Source organism: Pristiophorus japonicus, chromosome 19 (genome assembly GCF_044704955.1).
Source record: "Pristiophorus japonicus isolate sPriJap1 chromosome 19, sPriJap1.hap1, whole genome shotgun sequence".
NCBI lineage: Eukaryota > Metazoa > Chordata > Chondrichthyes > Pristiophoridae > Pristiophorus > Pristiophorus japonicus.
Window position 1 is genome coordinate 36,647,493 of NC_091995.1, and position 14,850 is coordinate 36,662,342.

At 44.5% G+C, this 14,850-nt stretch overlaps 1 protein-coding gene across 1 annotated transcript in view; it reads right to left on the minus strand.

Annotated features, from left to right (window-relative positions):
* The window catches only part of LOC139230173 (complement C4-like), a 192,202-nt gene that overhangs the window by 77,569 nt on the left and 99,783 nt on the right, over positions 1–14,850 (minus strand). Inside the window, exons 17-18 of the mRNA XM_070862015.1 lie at positions 9,759–9,829; positions 3,382–3,521 (exon numbers count right to left, since the gene is read on the minus strand). Coding sequence (XP_070718116.1) covers positions 3,382–3,521; positions 9,759–9,829 — 211 coding nt within the window. The remainder of the gene's footprint in view (positions 1–3,381; positions 3,522–9,758; positions 9,830–14,850) is intronic.

The window sequence follows — 14,850 nt, forward strand, 5'->3', positions numbered from 1 at the left end:
TTGGTGATGGGCAAACTCTTTGTTTCGATAATTACCTACAGTGTGTATCTATGGCCGTTAATTGACCGGTAAAAAAAACATGCATTGTTGACGGTGAGTCTCGATTGTTCAGGTTACTCCAGCATGGGAATGGAAAAGCCAATGGGGGGGTAACGAGTCCTCGAGATTAATTTTCACAGACGGGCAGGCAGAAAGTGGTTGGTTGTGAATCGGTCACCCGTTTTAAACACACCCCATTTTTCATATCCATTACTCAATGGAATAAAAATGGTCTGTGTTTTAAAACTGGCACCTTTGCTTTATTCTTGTTGGTAAAAGTGATAATTCACCCCAAACCTGTGGACATTGAGCACAGGGACATCCTAAAGCTACCTGCGATTTTACCACATAACACACCATGAAGATCTTCGCTCATACTCGGAAGGAAGGAAGGAAGGAAGGACTTGCATTTATATAGCGCCTTTCATGACCACCGGACGTCTCAAAGCGCTTTGCAGCCAATGAAGTACTTTTGGAGTGTAGTCACTGTTGTAATGTGGGAAACGCAGCAGCCAATTTGCGCACAGCAAGCTCCCACAAACTGCAATGCAATAATGACCAGATAATCTGTTTTTGTTATGTTGATTGAGGGATAAATATTGGCCAGGACACCGTGGATAACTCCCATGCTCTTTTTCGAAATACTGCCATGGGATCTTTTACGTCCACCTGAGGGCAGACGGGGCCTCGGTTTAATACCTCATCTGAAAGAAGGCACCTCCGACAGTGCAACACTCCCTCAGCACTGCACTGAAGTGTCAGCCTCGATTTATATGCTCAAATCCCTGGAGTGGGACTTGAACCCACAACCTTCTGACTCAGAGGCGAGTGTGCTACCCATTGAACAGGCATAAAGCCCTCATTTACCAGCAAAAGGATTTAAATAAATGATACAATAAAACTTTTAAAATCACTGAAACATTCAAAAACCTTTAAAATTAGTTTACATTATTTTTGTCCCATTGAAAAATGTTTAAATTTACTTTTCAAAAAATTAAACTATTACATACATAAGGCTGGATTTTCGGTCTTCGGCCTCTCTTCGGTCGCTCCGAGGCCGGCTGCTTAACTTGGGATTTTCACTTGCTCAGCCGGCCTAGCACCCTAAAAGAGGTGTGCAATGCATCCCTCAGCACTCCGCCCCACATTCAGGGCCCAACTGATTAATTTTGTGGCCGCAGGCGCAAACGAATTTGGTGTTGCAACAGAAGCCCGACGGAATTTGCACCCCAGTGGATTACAACGGATATACAGCACATAAACAGGCCATTCGGCCTAACCAGTCCATGCCGGCGTTTATGCTCCACTTGAGCCGCCTCCCGTCTTTCCTCATCTAAATCTATCAGCATAACCCTCTATTCCCTTCTCCCTCATATGCTTGTCTAGCCTCCCCTTAAATACATCTATAGTATTCACCTCAACCACTCCCTGTGGCAGCGAGTTCCACATTCTCACCACTCTCTGGGGAAAGACGTTTCTTCTGAATTCCCTATTGGATTTCTGGGTGACTATCTTATATTGATGGCATCTAGTTATGCCCTTCCCCACATTCTCTCTGTATCCACTCTATTAAAACCTTTCATAATTTAAAGACATCTGTAAGAAGCCTCCGACCACAAAGTCAGGGCAAAAAGTGTTGTTGGGAAAATGTTGGGGTGCATTATTAAAGAAGCAGTAGCAGGACATTTGGAAAAGCAAAATTCGGTCAGGCAAAGCCAGCATGGATTTATGAAGTGGAAGTCATGTTTGACAAATTTGCTGGAGTTCCTTGAGGGTGTAACGAACAGGGTGGATAAAGGGGCAGCAGTGGCTGTGGTGTATTTGGACTTCCAGAAGACATTTGACAAGGTGCCAGACAAAAGGTTACTGCACAAGTTAAAAGTTCATGGGGTTGGGGGTAATATATTAGCATGGATAGAGGATTGTAACTAACATAGAACAGAGAGTCGGGATAAATGGGTCATTCTCTGGTTGGCAACCAGTAACTAGTGGGGTGCTGCAGGGATCAGTGCTGGGACACAAACTATTTACAATCTATATTAACGACTTGGAAGAAGAGACTGAGTGCAAAGTAGCCAAGTTTTCTGATGATACAAAGATAGGAGGAAAAGCAATGTGTGAGGAGGACATAAAAAATCTGCAAAAAGACATAGAAAGGCTAAGTGAGTGGGCAAAAATTTGGCAGATGGAGTATAATGTCAGAAAGTGTGAGGTCATGCACTTTGGCAGAAAAAATCAAAGAGCAAGTTATTATTTAAATGGAGAAAGATTGCAAAGTGCCGCAGTACAGCGGGACCTGGGGGTACTTGTGCATGAAACACAAAAGGATAGTATGCAGATACAGCAAGTGATCAGGAAGGCCAATGGTATCTTGGTCTTTATTGCAAAGGGGATGGAGTATAAAAGCAGGTAAATCTTGCTGCAGCTAGACACGGTATTGGTGAGGCCACACCTGGAATACTGCGTGCAGTTTTGGCTTCCATATTTACGAAAGGATATATTTGCTTTGGAGGCAGTTCAGAGAAGGTTCACTAAGTTGATTCTGGGGATGAGGGGGTTGACTTATGAGGATAGGTTGAGTAGGTCGGGCTTCTTCTCATTGGAATTCAGAAGAATGAGAAGTGATCTTACTGAAACATATAAGAATATGAGAGGGCTTGACAAGGTGGATACAGAGAGGATGTTTCCACTGATGGGGGAGACTATAACTAGAGGGCATGATCTTAAAATAAGGGACCGCCCATTTAAAACAGAGATGAGGAAAAATGTCTTCTCTCAGAGGGTTGTAAATCTGTGGAATTCGCTGCCTCAGAGAGCTAGAAATAAATTTAAGACAGAAATAAACAGTTTCTTAAACGATAAGGAGATAAGGGGTCATGGGGAGTGAGCGGGGAAGTGGAGCTGAGTCCATGATCAGATCAGCCATGATCTTATTGAATGGCGGAGCAGGTTCGAGGGGCCGTATGGCCTACTCCTGCTCCTATTTCTTATGTTCTTATGTTATTCCTTACATATTTCTACAGTGAGCGACAAGGGAGTAAAGGCGTTTGGGGAGGGGGCAGGGAAGTGGAGCTGAGCCCATTATCAGATCAGCCATGATCTTATTGAATGGCGGAACAGGCTTGAGGGGCCAAATGGCCTCCTCCTGCTCCTATTTCTTGTATTTTTATATTCTTATATCTGGGAATAGCTGCTTTGTCCTTTGTTTTACGTGTAAATGCTCTGTGATTATGGAATATATTTCGGCTTTGCAAGCAAGATAGAATGCAATTGTCTCTCCCGTCCATTATATCTTTATCTTTGTGGGTTGTCATATTTATTGCTTTTTGTTTCCCATCTTACCTCGATGTCCACTTTGAGGTAATTGTACAATATCGCTCTCACTTCCAATTGTTCGTTTCTTTTCACGGAATATGGTAGCCTCAAAGATATAAAAAATGGCCTGAAGACTCTCATCGGCTTGGGTTCCGCCACACAAAAACCTTAAATTTAAAACAAATACATATACACGTATATCAAATGTCAAACACGTGTATCATAGCGATATAGGTTAGACACCGACTCCTGGGAATCCCTGGCCCACGAGGAAGAGCATCCGGGGGGGCGCTGAGCACCTCGAGTCTCTTCGCCGAGAGCAAGCTGAAGTCAAGCGTCGAAAGTGGAAGGAGCGTGTGTCAACTCAGACTCCGAACCCACCCTTTCCTTCACCGACTGTCTGTCCCACTTGTGACAGAGACTGTAATTCACATATTGGACTGTTCAGCCACCTGTTCAACTCAAATGTGGGTGGACCTTCCTTCAATGACTGTCTGTCCCACCTTGTGACAGAGACTGTACGTCCCGCATTGGACTCTTCAGTCACCTGAAAACTCACATTTAGAGTGGAAGCAAATCATCCTCGACTCCGAGGGACTGCCTATGATGATGAGGTTAGTTAATATCATAGGGCAGTAATGTTATCCAGCAGCAAGTGTACAGGTCTTATGCAAGTGTTGTCTGGAACTGGTGCTTCAGAAATAATCCCTTGATGAAATCAAATATTATTTCCATTTTGCTTCACCTCAACTTGTGTCCCTGAAGTCTTTGTGCATTATGACATATTCAGTACAGGATTTGCCAAAAGTTTCCACTGATATCAACCCCAAAATTCACAACTCTGCAGGAGCACTAACTGGAGGTGACTCGAGTTCAACCTCACACGGAAAATTCAACTTGGAAATGGGCAATAGCAAATCGACATCCTGTTATAGTTTCAGTCTCCTTATTTAAGGAGGGATATGCTTGCATTGGAGGCAGTTCAGACAAGGTTCACTTGGTTGATTCTGGAGATGAAGGGGTTGACTTATGAGGATAGGTTGAGTAGGTTGGGCATATACTCTTTGGAGTTCGGAAGAATGAGAGGTGATCTTATTGAAACATAAGATTCTGAGGGGGGCTCGACAGGATAGATGCAGAGAGGATGTTTTCCCTCGTGGGGGAATCTCGAACTAGAGGGCATAGTTTCAGAATAATGGGTCGCCCATTTAAAATAGAGATGAGGAGGAATTTCTTCACTCAGAGGGTCATGAATCTTTGGAATTCTCTGCCCCAGAGAGCTGTGGAGGCTGGGTCATTGAATATATTTGAGGTGGAGATAGACAAATTTTTGAACTACAGGATAGTGAAGGGTTATGGTGAGCGGGGGTGGGGGGGTGGGGGGCAGGGAAGTGGAGTTGAGGACAAGATCAGATCAGCCATGATCTTATTGAATGATGGAGCAGGCTCGAGGAGCCAAATGGCCTACTCCTGCTCCTGTTTCTTATGTTCTTATGCGCTGCGACCGACTCCACTGAATTCAATGGGGAAGAATGTGGGCCGAAGTGTAAAGCTGGTTCACTGGTTCCTATTTTGCCCTTTGACCCATGACCAGTGATCACCTCTGAACCAAACAGTCATGTGTCACCATTTCTTCGCACTTAAATTACATAGGATTACAGAGGATTATACGGCACAGAAAGAGGCCATTCGGCCCAACCAGTCCAGGCCAGCGTTTATGCTACACTCGAACCTCCTCCCGTCTTTCCTCATCTAAATCTTTCCGCATAACCCTCTATTCCCTTCTCCCTCATATGCTTGTCTAGCCTCCCCTTAAATGCATCTATAGTATTAGCTTCAACCACTCCCTGTGGTAGCGAGTTCCACATTCTCAGGGCAAAGACGTTTCTTCTGAATTCCCTATTGAATTTCTTGGTGACTATCTTATATTGATGGCCTCTAGTTATGCTCTTCCCTACAAGTGGAAACATTCTGTCTCCATTCTTTCAAAACCTTTCATCATTTAAGGTCCTCAATGGTGCAGCAGGGAGGGATTCAAATTCCTGGGGCATTGGAACCGGTTCTGGGGGAGGTGGGACCAGTACAATCCGGACGGTCTGCACCTGGACCTGGGCAGAATCGGAACCAATGTCCTCGGGGGAGTGTTTGCTAGTGCTGTTGGGGAGGAGTTAAACTAATATGGCAGGGGGATGGGAACCAATGCAGGGAGATAGAGGGAAACAAAAAGGAGGCAAAAACAAAAGACAGAAAGGAGATGAGGAAAAGTGGAGGGCAGAGAAACCCAAGGCAAAGAACAAAAAGGGCCATTGTACAGCAAAATTCTAAAAGGACAGAGGGTGTTAAAAAAACAAGCCTAAAGGCTTTGTGTCTTAATGCAAGGAATATCCGCAATAAGGTGGATGAATTAAGTGTGCAAATAGATGTTAACAAATATGATGTGATTGGGATTACGGAGACGTGGCTCCAGGATGAGCAGGGCTGGGAACTCAACATCCAGGGGTATTCAACATTCAGGAAGGATAGAATAAAAGGAAAAGGAGGTGGGGTAGCATTGCTGGTTAAGGAGGAGATTAAGGCAATAGTTAGGAAGGACATTAGCTTGGATGATGTGGAATCTATATGGGTAGAGCTGCAGAACACCAAAGGGCAAAAAACGTTAGTGGGAGTTGTGTACAGACCTCCAAACAGTAGTAGTGATGTTGGGGAGGGTATCAAACAGGAAATTAGGGGTGCGTGCAATAAAGGTGCAGCAGTTATAATGGGTGACTTTAATATGCACATAGATTGGGCTAACCAAACTGGAAGCAATACGGTGGAGGAGGATTTTCTGGAGTGCATAAGGGATGGTTTTTTAGACCAATATGTCGAGGAACCAACTAGGGGAGAGGCCATCTTAGACTGGGTGTTATGTAATGAGAAAGGATTAATTAGCAATCTCGTTGTGCGAGGCCCCTTGGGGAAGAGTGACCATAATATGGTGGAATTCTGCATTAGGATGGAGAATGAAACAGTTAATTCAGAGACCATGGTCCAGAACTTATAGAAGGCTAACTTTGAAGGTATGAGGCGTGAATTGGCTGAGATGGATTGGCGAATGATACTTAAGGGGTTGACTGTGGATGGGCAATGGCAGACATTTCGAGACCGCATGGATGAACTACAACAATTGTACATTCCTGTCTGGCATAGAAATAAAAAAGGGAAGGTGGCTCAACCGTGGCTATCAAGGGAAATCAGGGATAGTATTAAAGCCAAGGAAGTGGCATACAAATTGGCCAGAAATAGCAGCGAACCTGGGGACTGGGAGAAATTTAGAACTCAGCAGAGGAGGACAAAGGGTTTGATTAGGGCAGGGAAAATGGAGTATGAGAAGAAGCTTGCAGGGAACATTAAGACGGATTGCAAAAGTTTCTATAGATATGTAAAGAGAAAAAGGTTAGTAAAGACAAATGTAGGTCCCCTGCAGTCAGAATCAGGGGAAGTCATAACGGGGAACAAAGAAATGGCGGACCAATTGAACAAGTACTTTGGTTCGGTATTCACGAAGGAGGACACGAACAACCTTCCGGTTATAAAAGGGGTCGGGGGGTCTAGTAAGGAGGAGGAACTGAGGGAAATCCTTATTAGCCGGGAAATTGTGTTGGGGAAATTGATGGGATTGAAGGCCGATAAATCCCCAGGGCCTGATGGACTGCATCCCAGAGTACTTAAGGAGGTGGCCTTGGAAATAGTGGATGCGTTGACAGTCATTTTCCAACATTCCATTGACTCTGGATCAGTTCCTATGGAGTGGAGGGTAGCCAATGTAACCCCACTTTTTAAAAAAGGAGGGAGAGAGAAAACAGGGAATTATAGACCGGTCAGCCTGACATCGGTAGTGGGTAAAATGATGGAATCAATTATTAAGGATGTCATAGCAGTGCATTTGGAAAGAGGTGACATGATAGGTCCAAGTCAGCATGGATTTGTGAAAGGGAAATCATGCTTGACAAATCTTCTGGAATTTTTTGAGGATGTTTCCAGTAGAGTGGACAAGGGAGAACCAGTTGATGTGGTATATTTGGACTTTCAGAAGGCGTTCGACAAGGTCCCACACAAGAGATTGATGTGCAAAGTTAGAGCACATGGGATTGGGGGTAGTGTACTGACATGGATTGAGAACTGGTTGTCAGACAGGAAGCAAAGAGTACGAGTAAATGGGTACTTTTCAGAATGGCAGGCAGTGACTAGTGGGGTACCGCAAGGTTCTGTGCTGGGGCCCCAGCTGTTTACACTGTACATTAATGATTTAGATGAGGGGATTAAATGTAGTATCTCCAAATTTGCGGATGACACTAAGTTGGGTGGCAGTGTGAGCTGCGAGGAGGATGCTGTGAGGCTGCAGAGCGACTTGGATAGGTTAGGTGAGTGGGCAAATGCATGGCAGATGAAGTATAATGTGGATAAATGTGAGGTTATCCACTTTGGTGGTAAAAACAGAGAGACAGACTATTATCTGAATGGTGACAGATTAGGAAAAGGGGAGGTGCAAAGAGACCTGGGTGTCATGGTACATCAGTCATTGAAGGTTGGCATGCAGGTGCAGCAGGCGGTTAAGAAAGCAAATGGCATGTTGGCCTTCATAGCAAGGGGATTTGAGTACAGGGGCAGGGAGGTGTTGCTACAGTTGTACAGGGCATTGGTGAGGCCACACCTGGAGTATTGTGTACAGTTTTGGTCTCCTAACCTGAGGAAGGACATTCTTGCTATTGAGGGAGTGCAGCGAAGGTTCACCAGACTGATTCCCGGGATGGCGGGACTGACCTATCAAGAAAGACTGGATCAACTGGGCTTGTATTCACTGGAGTTCAGAAGAATGAGAGGGGACCTCATAGAAACATATAAAATTCTGACGGGGTTAGACAGGTTAGATGCAGGAAGAATGTTCCCAATGTTGGGGAAGTCCAGAACCAGGGGTCACAGTCTAAGGATAAGGGGTAAGCCATTTAGGAGCGAGATGCGGAGGAACTTCTTCACCCAGAGAGTGGTGAACCTGTGGAATTCTCTACCACAGAAAGTTGTTGAGGCCAATTCACTAAATATATTCAAAAAGGAGTTAGATGAGGTCCTTACTGCTAGGGAGATCAAGGGGTATGGCGAGAATGCAGGAATGGGGTACTGAAGTTGAATGTTCAGCCATGAACTCATTGAATGGCGGTGCAGGCTAGAAGGGCCGAATGGCCTATTCCTGCACCTATTTTCTATGTTTCTATGTTTCTATTAGGTTAGCCCTCAGCCTTCATTTTTCACGAGAAAAGAGACCCAGCTGTTCATCCTTTCCTGATATGTATAGCCTCGCATTATCCTTGGAAATCTCTGTACCCTCTCCAGTGCCTTTATATCCTTTTGATAATATAGCGACAGAACTATATGCAGTACTCCAAGTGTGGTCCAAACCGAGGTTTGATACAGGTATAATAACTTCACTACTTTTCAATTCTATACCTCTAGTAATAAACCCTAGTGCTTGCTACCCTGGGTCGTAATTTTTAGTGATTGGTGTATCTGTACTCCAAGATCCCTTTGTTCCTCGACCCCACCCAGACTCATAACCTCCATGTAATAAGTGACCTGCCTATTCTTCCTATCAAAATGTAATAACTCACATTTATCTGTGTTGAACTTCATTTGCCAATTATGTGCCTATTCTGCAAGTTTATAAATGTCATCTTTAATTTGTTGCAGTCCTCCTCAGTATTGACTATCCCCCCCAATTTGATGTCATCTGCAAATTAAATAAACGTACAGTATTTCCAATTAATAAATGGTTCTCAACCATATTTATAATGTTGCTCTAAACAATGTTGAGATGAGCAGAATTCGACATTAAAATACGAGAAAATTAATTTAATGCTCTGATAACCTCACAAGCCGATGTCAGCCCAGGGCACTCAGCAACACTCAAGAAGCTCGACACCACCCAGGACAAGCAGCCCGTTTGATTGGCACGCCATCCACCAGCTTAAACATTCACTCCCTCCACCACCGGCGCACCGTGGCTGCAGTGTGTACCATCTACAAGATGCACTGCAGCAACTTGCCAAGGCTTCTTCGGCAGGACTTCCCAAACCTGTCCCTTAGAAGGACAAGGGCAGCAGATGCATGGGAACACCACCAGCTGCACATTCCCCTTTAAATTACACTCTTGGAAATATATCGCTGTTCCTCCATCATCGCTGCTGGCTGAAAGTCCTGGAGCTCCCTCCCAAACAGCCCTGCGGGATTACCTTCAGCACGCAGACTGCAACGGTTCAAGAAGGTGGCTCACCACCACCTTCTCAAGGGCAATTAGGGACGGGCAATAAATGCTGGTCTCGCCAGCGAGGCCCACATCCCAGGAACGAATAAAAAAAAAAGCTTTTTACCTTTATTCTCAAACATGCCAACCGCCTGAATTTCCCAAGTTGTTATGGAATCGGGAATGTTAACTGGAAGCCTGGAAACACAAGAGAATATAAATAACCATTGAATATCTGAAATGATGGATATGGGACTGGAAAAGTGCAGTATACATGCTGATTGTTGCTGTTTGCTGATGAAATCCTTACACTAGATCTGCATTCGCACAGTATTTCGTGGTTCACACCGTTATACCGAACCGGTTGTGAGCTGTATGTTGACCGAGTATAACTTACTGGGCCTTCCTTTTGAAACCTTTCTCTATCATGGTGGTTATACTGGAGTGGTTATACATTGGCTTCTTTTGTTCAAAAATGAAAGGTGAATCTCTCACGAGATGGAAGGTGGAAAGGAACCAATATTCGACACCATCTGATATTGGTCATTTTTCTGAAATCACAGCTGGAGTGGACATTAGTAATGTGGGTGCTTATACAGGGAAAACAATGGTCCCAATTTATAAGTAATACTATTCGATTATCACACCTAACTGCTTTAGAACTGGACCAGCCACATTAATACTGTGGCCACATGATGCAGGTCAGAGGCTGAGTATTCTGCAGCAAGTGTCTCACCTCCTGACTCCCCAAAGCCTTTCCACCATCTACAAGGCACAAGTCAGGAGTGTGATGGAATACTCTCCACTTGCCTGGATGAGTGCAGCTCCAACAACACTCAAGAAGCTCGACACCGTTCAGGACAAAGCAGCCACTTGATTGGCATCCCATCCACCACCTTCAACATTCACTCCCTCCACCACCGGCGCACCGTGGCTACAGTGTGTACCATCTACAAGATGCATTGCAGCAATTCGCCAAGGCTTCTTTGGCAGCACCTCCCAAACCCACGACCTCTACCACCGAGAAGGACAAGGGCAGCAGGAGCATGGGAACACCATCACTTCTGCGTTCCTCTCCAAATTACACACCATCCTGACTTGGAAGTGTATCGCTGTTCCTTCATCGTTGCTGCATCAGAGAGTAAAACACATGGCTCAAAGACTGGTGTGAGAGAAATGGGTTTTGGTTCGTGGGACACTGGCATCATTACTGGGGTAAGCGGGAACTGTTCCGTTCCGACGGGCTCCACTTAGATCGTGCTGGGACCAGGGTCCTGGCAAATCAAATAACTAGCGCTGTAGAGAGGGCTTTAAACTACTTAATTGGGGGGAGGATTCAAGTGAGCGAAAATGTAAAAAGTCAAAGAATAAGGAGAAGGCAATAGATCAGGGTGGGTAGGACTGGGGGAAATGAAAACCAGAGCATGCCAGGAAGGGACAGAATGTATAAACATAAAGGTGAATCAGAAAGTGGGGTCAAAGCAGGAAAAAAATGGTAAAAAAGCAAATTTAAAGGCTCTTTATCTGAATGCGCGTAGCATTCGTAACAAAATAGATGAGTTGATGGCACAAATAGATACAAATGGGTATGATCTGAGAAGTGACCAGGACTGGGAACTAAATATTCAGGGGTATTTGACAATTCGGAAGGACAGACAGAAAGGAAAAGGATAGCACCATTAATAAAGGATATCATTGTGTTAGTGATAAACGATATTGGCTCAGAAGATCAAGATGTAGAATCAGTTTGGGTGGAGATAAGGAATAATAAGGGGAAAACATCTCTGGTGGGCATAGTCTATAGGCCTCCTAACAGTTGTACACTGTTGGACGGAGTATAAATCAAGAAATAATGGAGGCTTGTGAAAAAGGAACGACAATAATCGTGGGTGATTTTAACCTTCATATTGATTGGACAAAGCAAATTGGCCAGGGTAGCCTTGAGGAAGCGTTCATAGAGTGTATCCGGGATAGTTTCCTTGAACAGTACGTTGCAGAAACAACTAGGATGCAGTTGATCTTAGATCTGATACTGTGTAATGAGACAGGATTAATAAATTATCTCGTAGTAAAGCATCCTCTAGGAATTAGTGACCATAACATGGTTCAATTTCAAATTCTTTTGGAGGGTGAGAAAGTTGGATCTCTAACCAGTGTCCTATGTTTAAATAAAGGACACTACAAAGGTATGAGGGCAAAGTTGGCTAAAGTGGACTGGGAAAAATTATTAAAGTATGGGACAGTTGATGAGCAGTGGCAGACAAAATATATCCCAATGAGAAGGAAAGACTGTAAGAGAAGGGATAACCATCTGTGGCTAACTAAGGAAATAAGGGATGGTATCAAATTGAAAACAAGGGTATATGATGTGGCCAAGACTAGTGGGAGGCCAGAGGATTGAGAAACTTTTAAAAGACAGCAAAGAACGACTATAAATATGAAGGGCCGAATGGTCTACTCCTGCACCTATTTTCTATGTTTCTATGTTTCTATAAAGAGAGGGAAGATATTTTATGAACGTAAACTAGCACGAAATATAAAAAAGATTGTAAGCGTTTCTACAGATATATAAAAAGGAAAAAGAGTGGCTAAAGTAAATGTTTGTCCCCTAGAGGATGATACTGCTGTAAAGCGCTTTGAGATGTCCGGTGGTCGTGAAAGGCATTACATAAATCCAAGTCTTTCTTTCTTTTTTCAATGTAACTGAATATCGGGCAGGGTATATAAAGGACGACCGAAGCGATACTGGTTATTTTGCATCGCTGCCCATGTACAATTTCAGCTGCGATGAGTTTGGTGCCTGGGGCCAGTGAGAACATGCGATGGGACAGAGTAGACAGGGCAGTGTCTTGGACGATCTGCCGTCTCCTGCGGCTGGCGCCCACGCCAGCCGGGACAACGTTGCCTCAATCAAGTGCGGAGGGGAGAAGGGCATGGACAAGGATGTGAGGCGCAGATGGGCTGATGTGGAGACAGAAGCGAGTGAGGTTAAAGAGCTGTACGTCGGCACTGTTTCTGATGGAGAAGAGGTGGGCTCGGAAGCTCAGCTAAGGCTCTAATAGAAATCCCAGGCACCAAACTCATCGCAGCTGAAATTGTACATGGGCAGCGATGCAAAATAACCAGTATCGCTTCGGTCGTCCTTTATATACCCTGCCCGATATTCAGTTACATTGAAAGAAGACCAATATGTTGAGGAACCAACTAGGGGAGAGGCCATCTTAGACTGGGTGTTGTGTAATGAGAGAGGATTAATTAGCAATCTCATTGTGCGAGGCCCCTTGGGGAAGAGTGACCATAATATGGTGGAATTCTGCATTAGGATGGAGAATGAAACAATAAATTCAGAGACCATGGTCCAGAACTTAAAGAAGGGTAACTTTGAAGGTATGAGGCGTGAATTGGCTAGGATAGATTGGCGAATGATACTTAGGGGGTTGACTGTGGATGGGCAATGGCAGACATTTAGAGACCGCATGGATGAATTACAACAATTGTACATTCCTGTCTGGCGTGAATTGGCTATCTAGGGAAATCAGGGATAGTATTAAAGCCAAGGAAGTGGCATACAAATTGGCCAGAAATAGCAGCGAACCTGGGGACTGGGAGAAATTTAGAACTCAGCAGAGGAGGACAAAGGGTTTGATTAGGGCAGGGAAAATGGAATACGAGAAGAAGCTTGCAGGGAACATTAAGGCGGATTGCAAAAGTTTCTATAGATATGTAAAGAGAAAAAGGTTAGTAAAGACAAACGTAGGTCCCCTGCAGTCAGAATCAGGGGAAGTCATAACGGGGAACAAAGAAATGGCAGACCAATTGAACAAGTACTTTGGTTCGGTATTCACTAAGGAGGATACAAACAACCTTCCGGATATAAAAGGGGTCAGAGGGTCTAGTAAGGAGGGGGAACTGAGGGAAATCTTTATTAGTCGGGAAATTGTGTTGGGGAAATTGATGGGATTGAAGGCCGATAAATCCCCAGGGCCTGATGGACTGCATTCCAAAGTACTTAAGGAGGTGGCCTTGGAAATAGCGGATGCATTTACAGTCATTTTCCAACATTCCATTGACTCTGGATCAGTTCCCATGGAGTGGAGGGTAGCCAATGTAACCCCACTTTTTAAAAAAGGAGGGAGAGAGAAAACAGGGAATTATAGACCGGTCAGCCTAACCTCAGTAGTGGGTAAAATGATGGAATCAATTATTAAGGATGTCATAGCAGTGCATCTGGAAAATGGTGACATGATAGGTCCAAGTCAGCATGGATTTGTGAAAGGGAAATCATGCTTGACAAATCTTCTGGAATTTTTTGAGGATGTTTCCAGTAAAGTGGACAAAGGAGAACCAGTTGATGTGGTATATTTGGACTTTCAGAAGGCTTTCGACAAGGTCCCACACAAGAGATTAATGTGCAAAGTTAAAGCACATGGGATTGGGGGTAGTGTGCTGACGTGGATTGAGAACTGGTTGTCAGACAGGAAGCAAAGAGTAGGAGTAAACGGGTACTTTTCAGAATGGCAGGCAGTGACTAGTGGGGTGCCGCAAGGTTCTGTGCTGGGGCCCCAGCTGTTTACATTGTACATTAATGATTTAGACGAGGGGATTAAATGCAGTATCTCCAAATTTGAGGATGAGACTAAGTTGGGTGGCAGTGTGAGCTGCGAGGAGGATGCTATTAGGCTGCAGAGTGACTTGGATAGGTTAGGTGAGTGGGCAAATGCATGGCAGATGAAGTATAATGTGGATAAATGTGAGGTTATCCACTTTGGTGGTAAAAACAGAGAGACAGACTATTATCTGAATGGTGACAGATTAGGAAAAGGGAAGGTGCAACGAGACTTGAGTGTCATGGTACATCAGTCATTGAAGGTTAGCATGCAGGTACAGCAGGCGGTTAAGAAAGCAAATGGCATGTTGGCCTTCATAGCGAGGGGATTTGAATACAGGGGCAGGGAGGTGTTTCTACAGTTGTACAGGGCCTTGGTGAGGCCACACCTGGAGTATTGTGTACAGTTTTGGTTTCCTAACTTTAGGAAGGACATTCTTGCTATTGAGGGAGTGCAGCGAAGATTCACCAGACTGATTCCCGGGATGGCGGGACTGACCTATCAAGAAAGACTGGATCAACTGGGCTTGTATTCACTGGAGTTCAGAAGAATGAGAGGGGACCTCATAGAAACGTTTAAAATTCTGATGGGTTTAGACAGGTTAGATGCAGG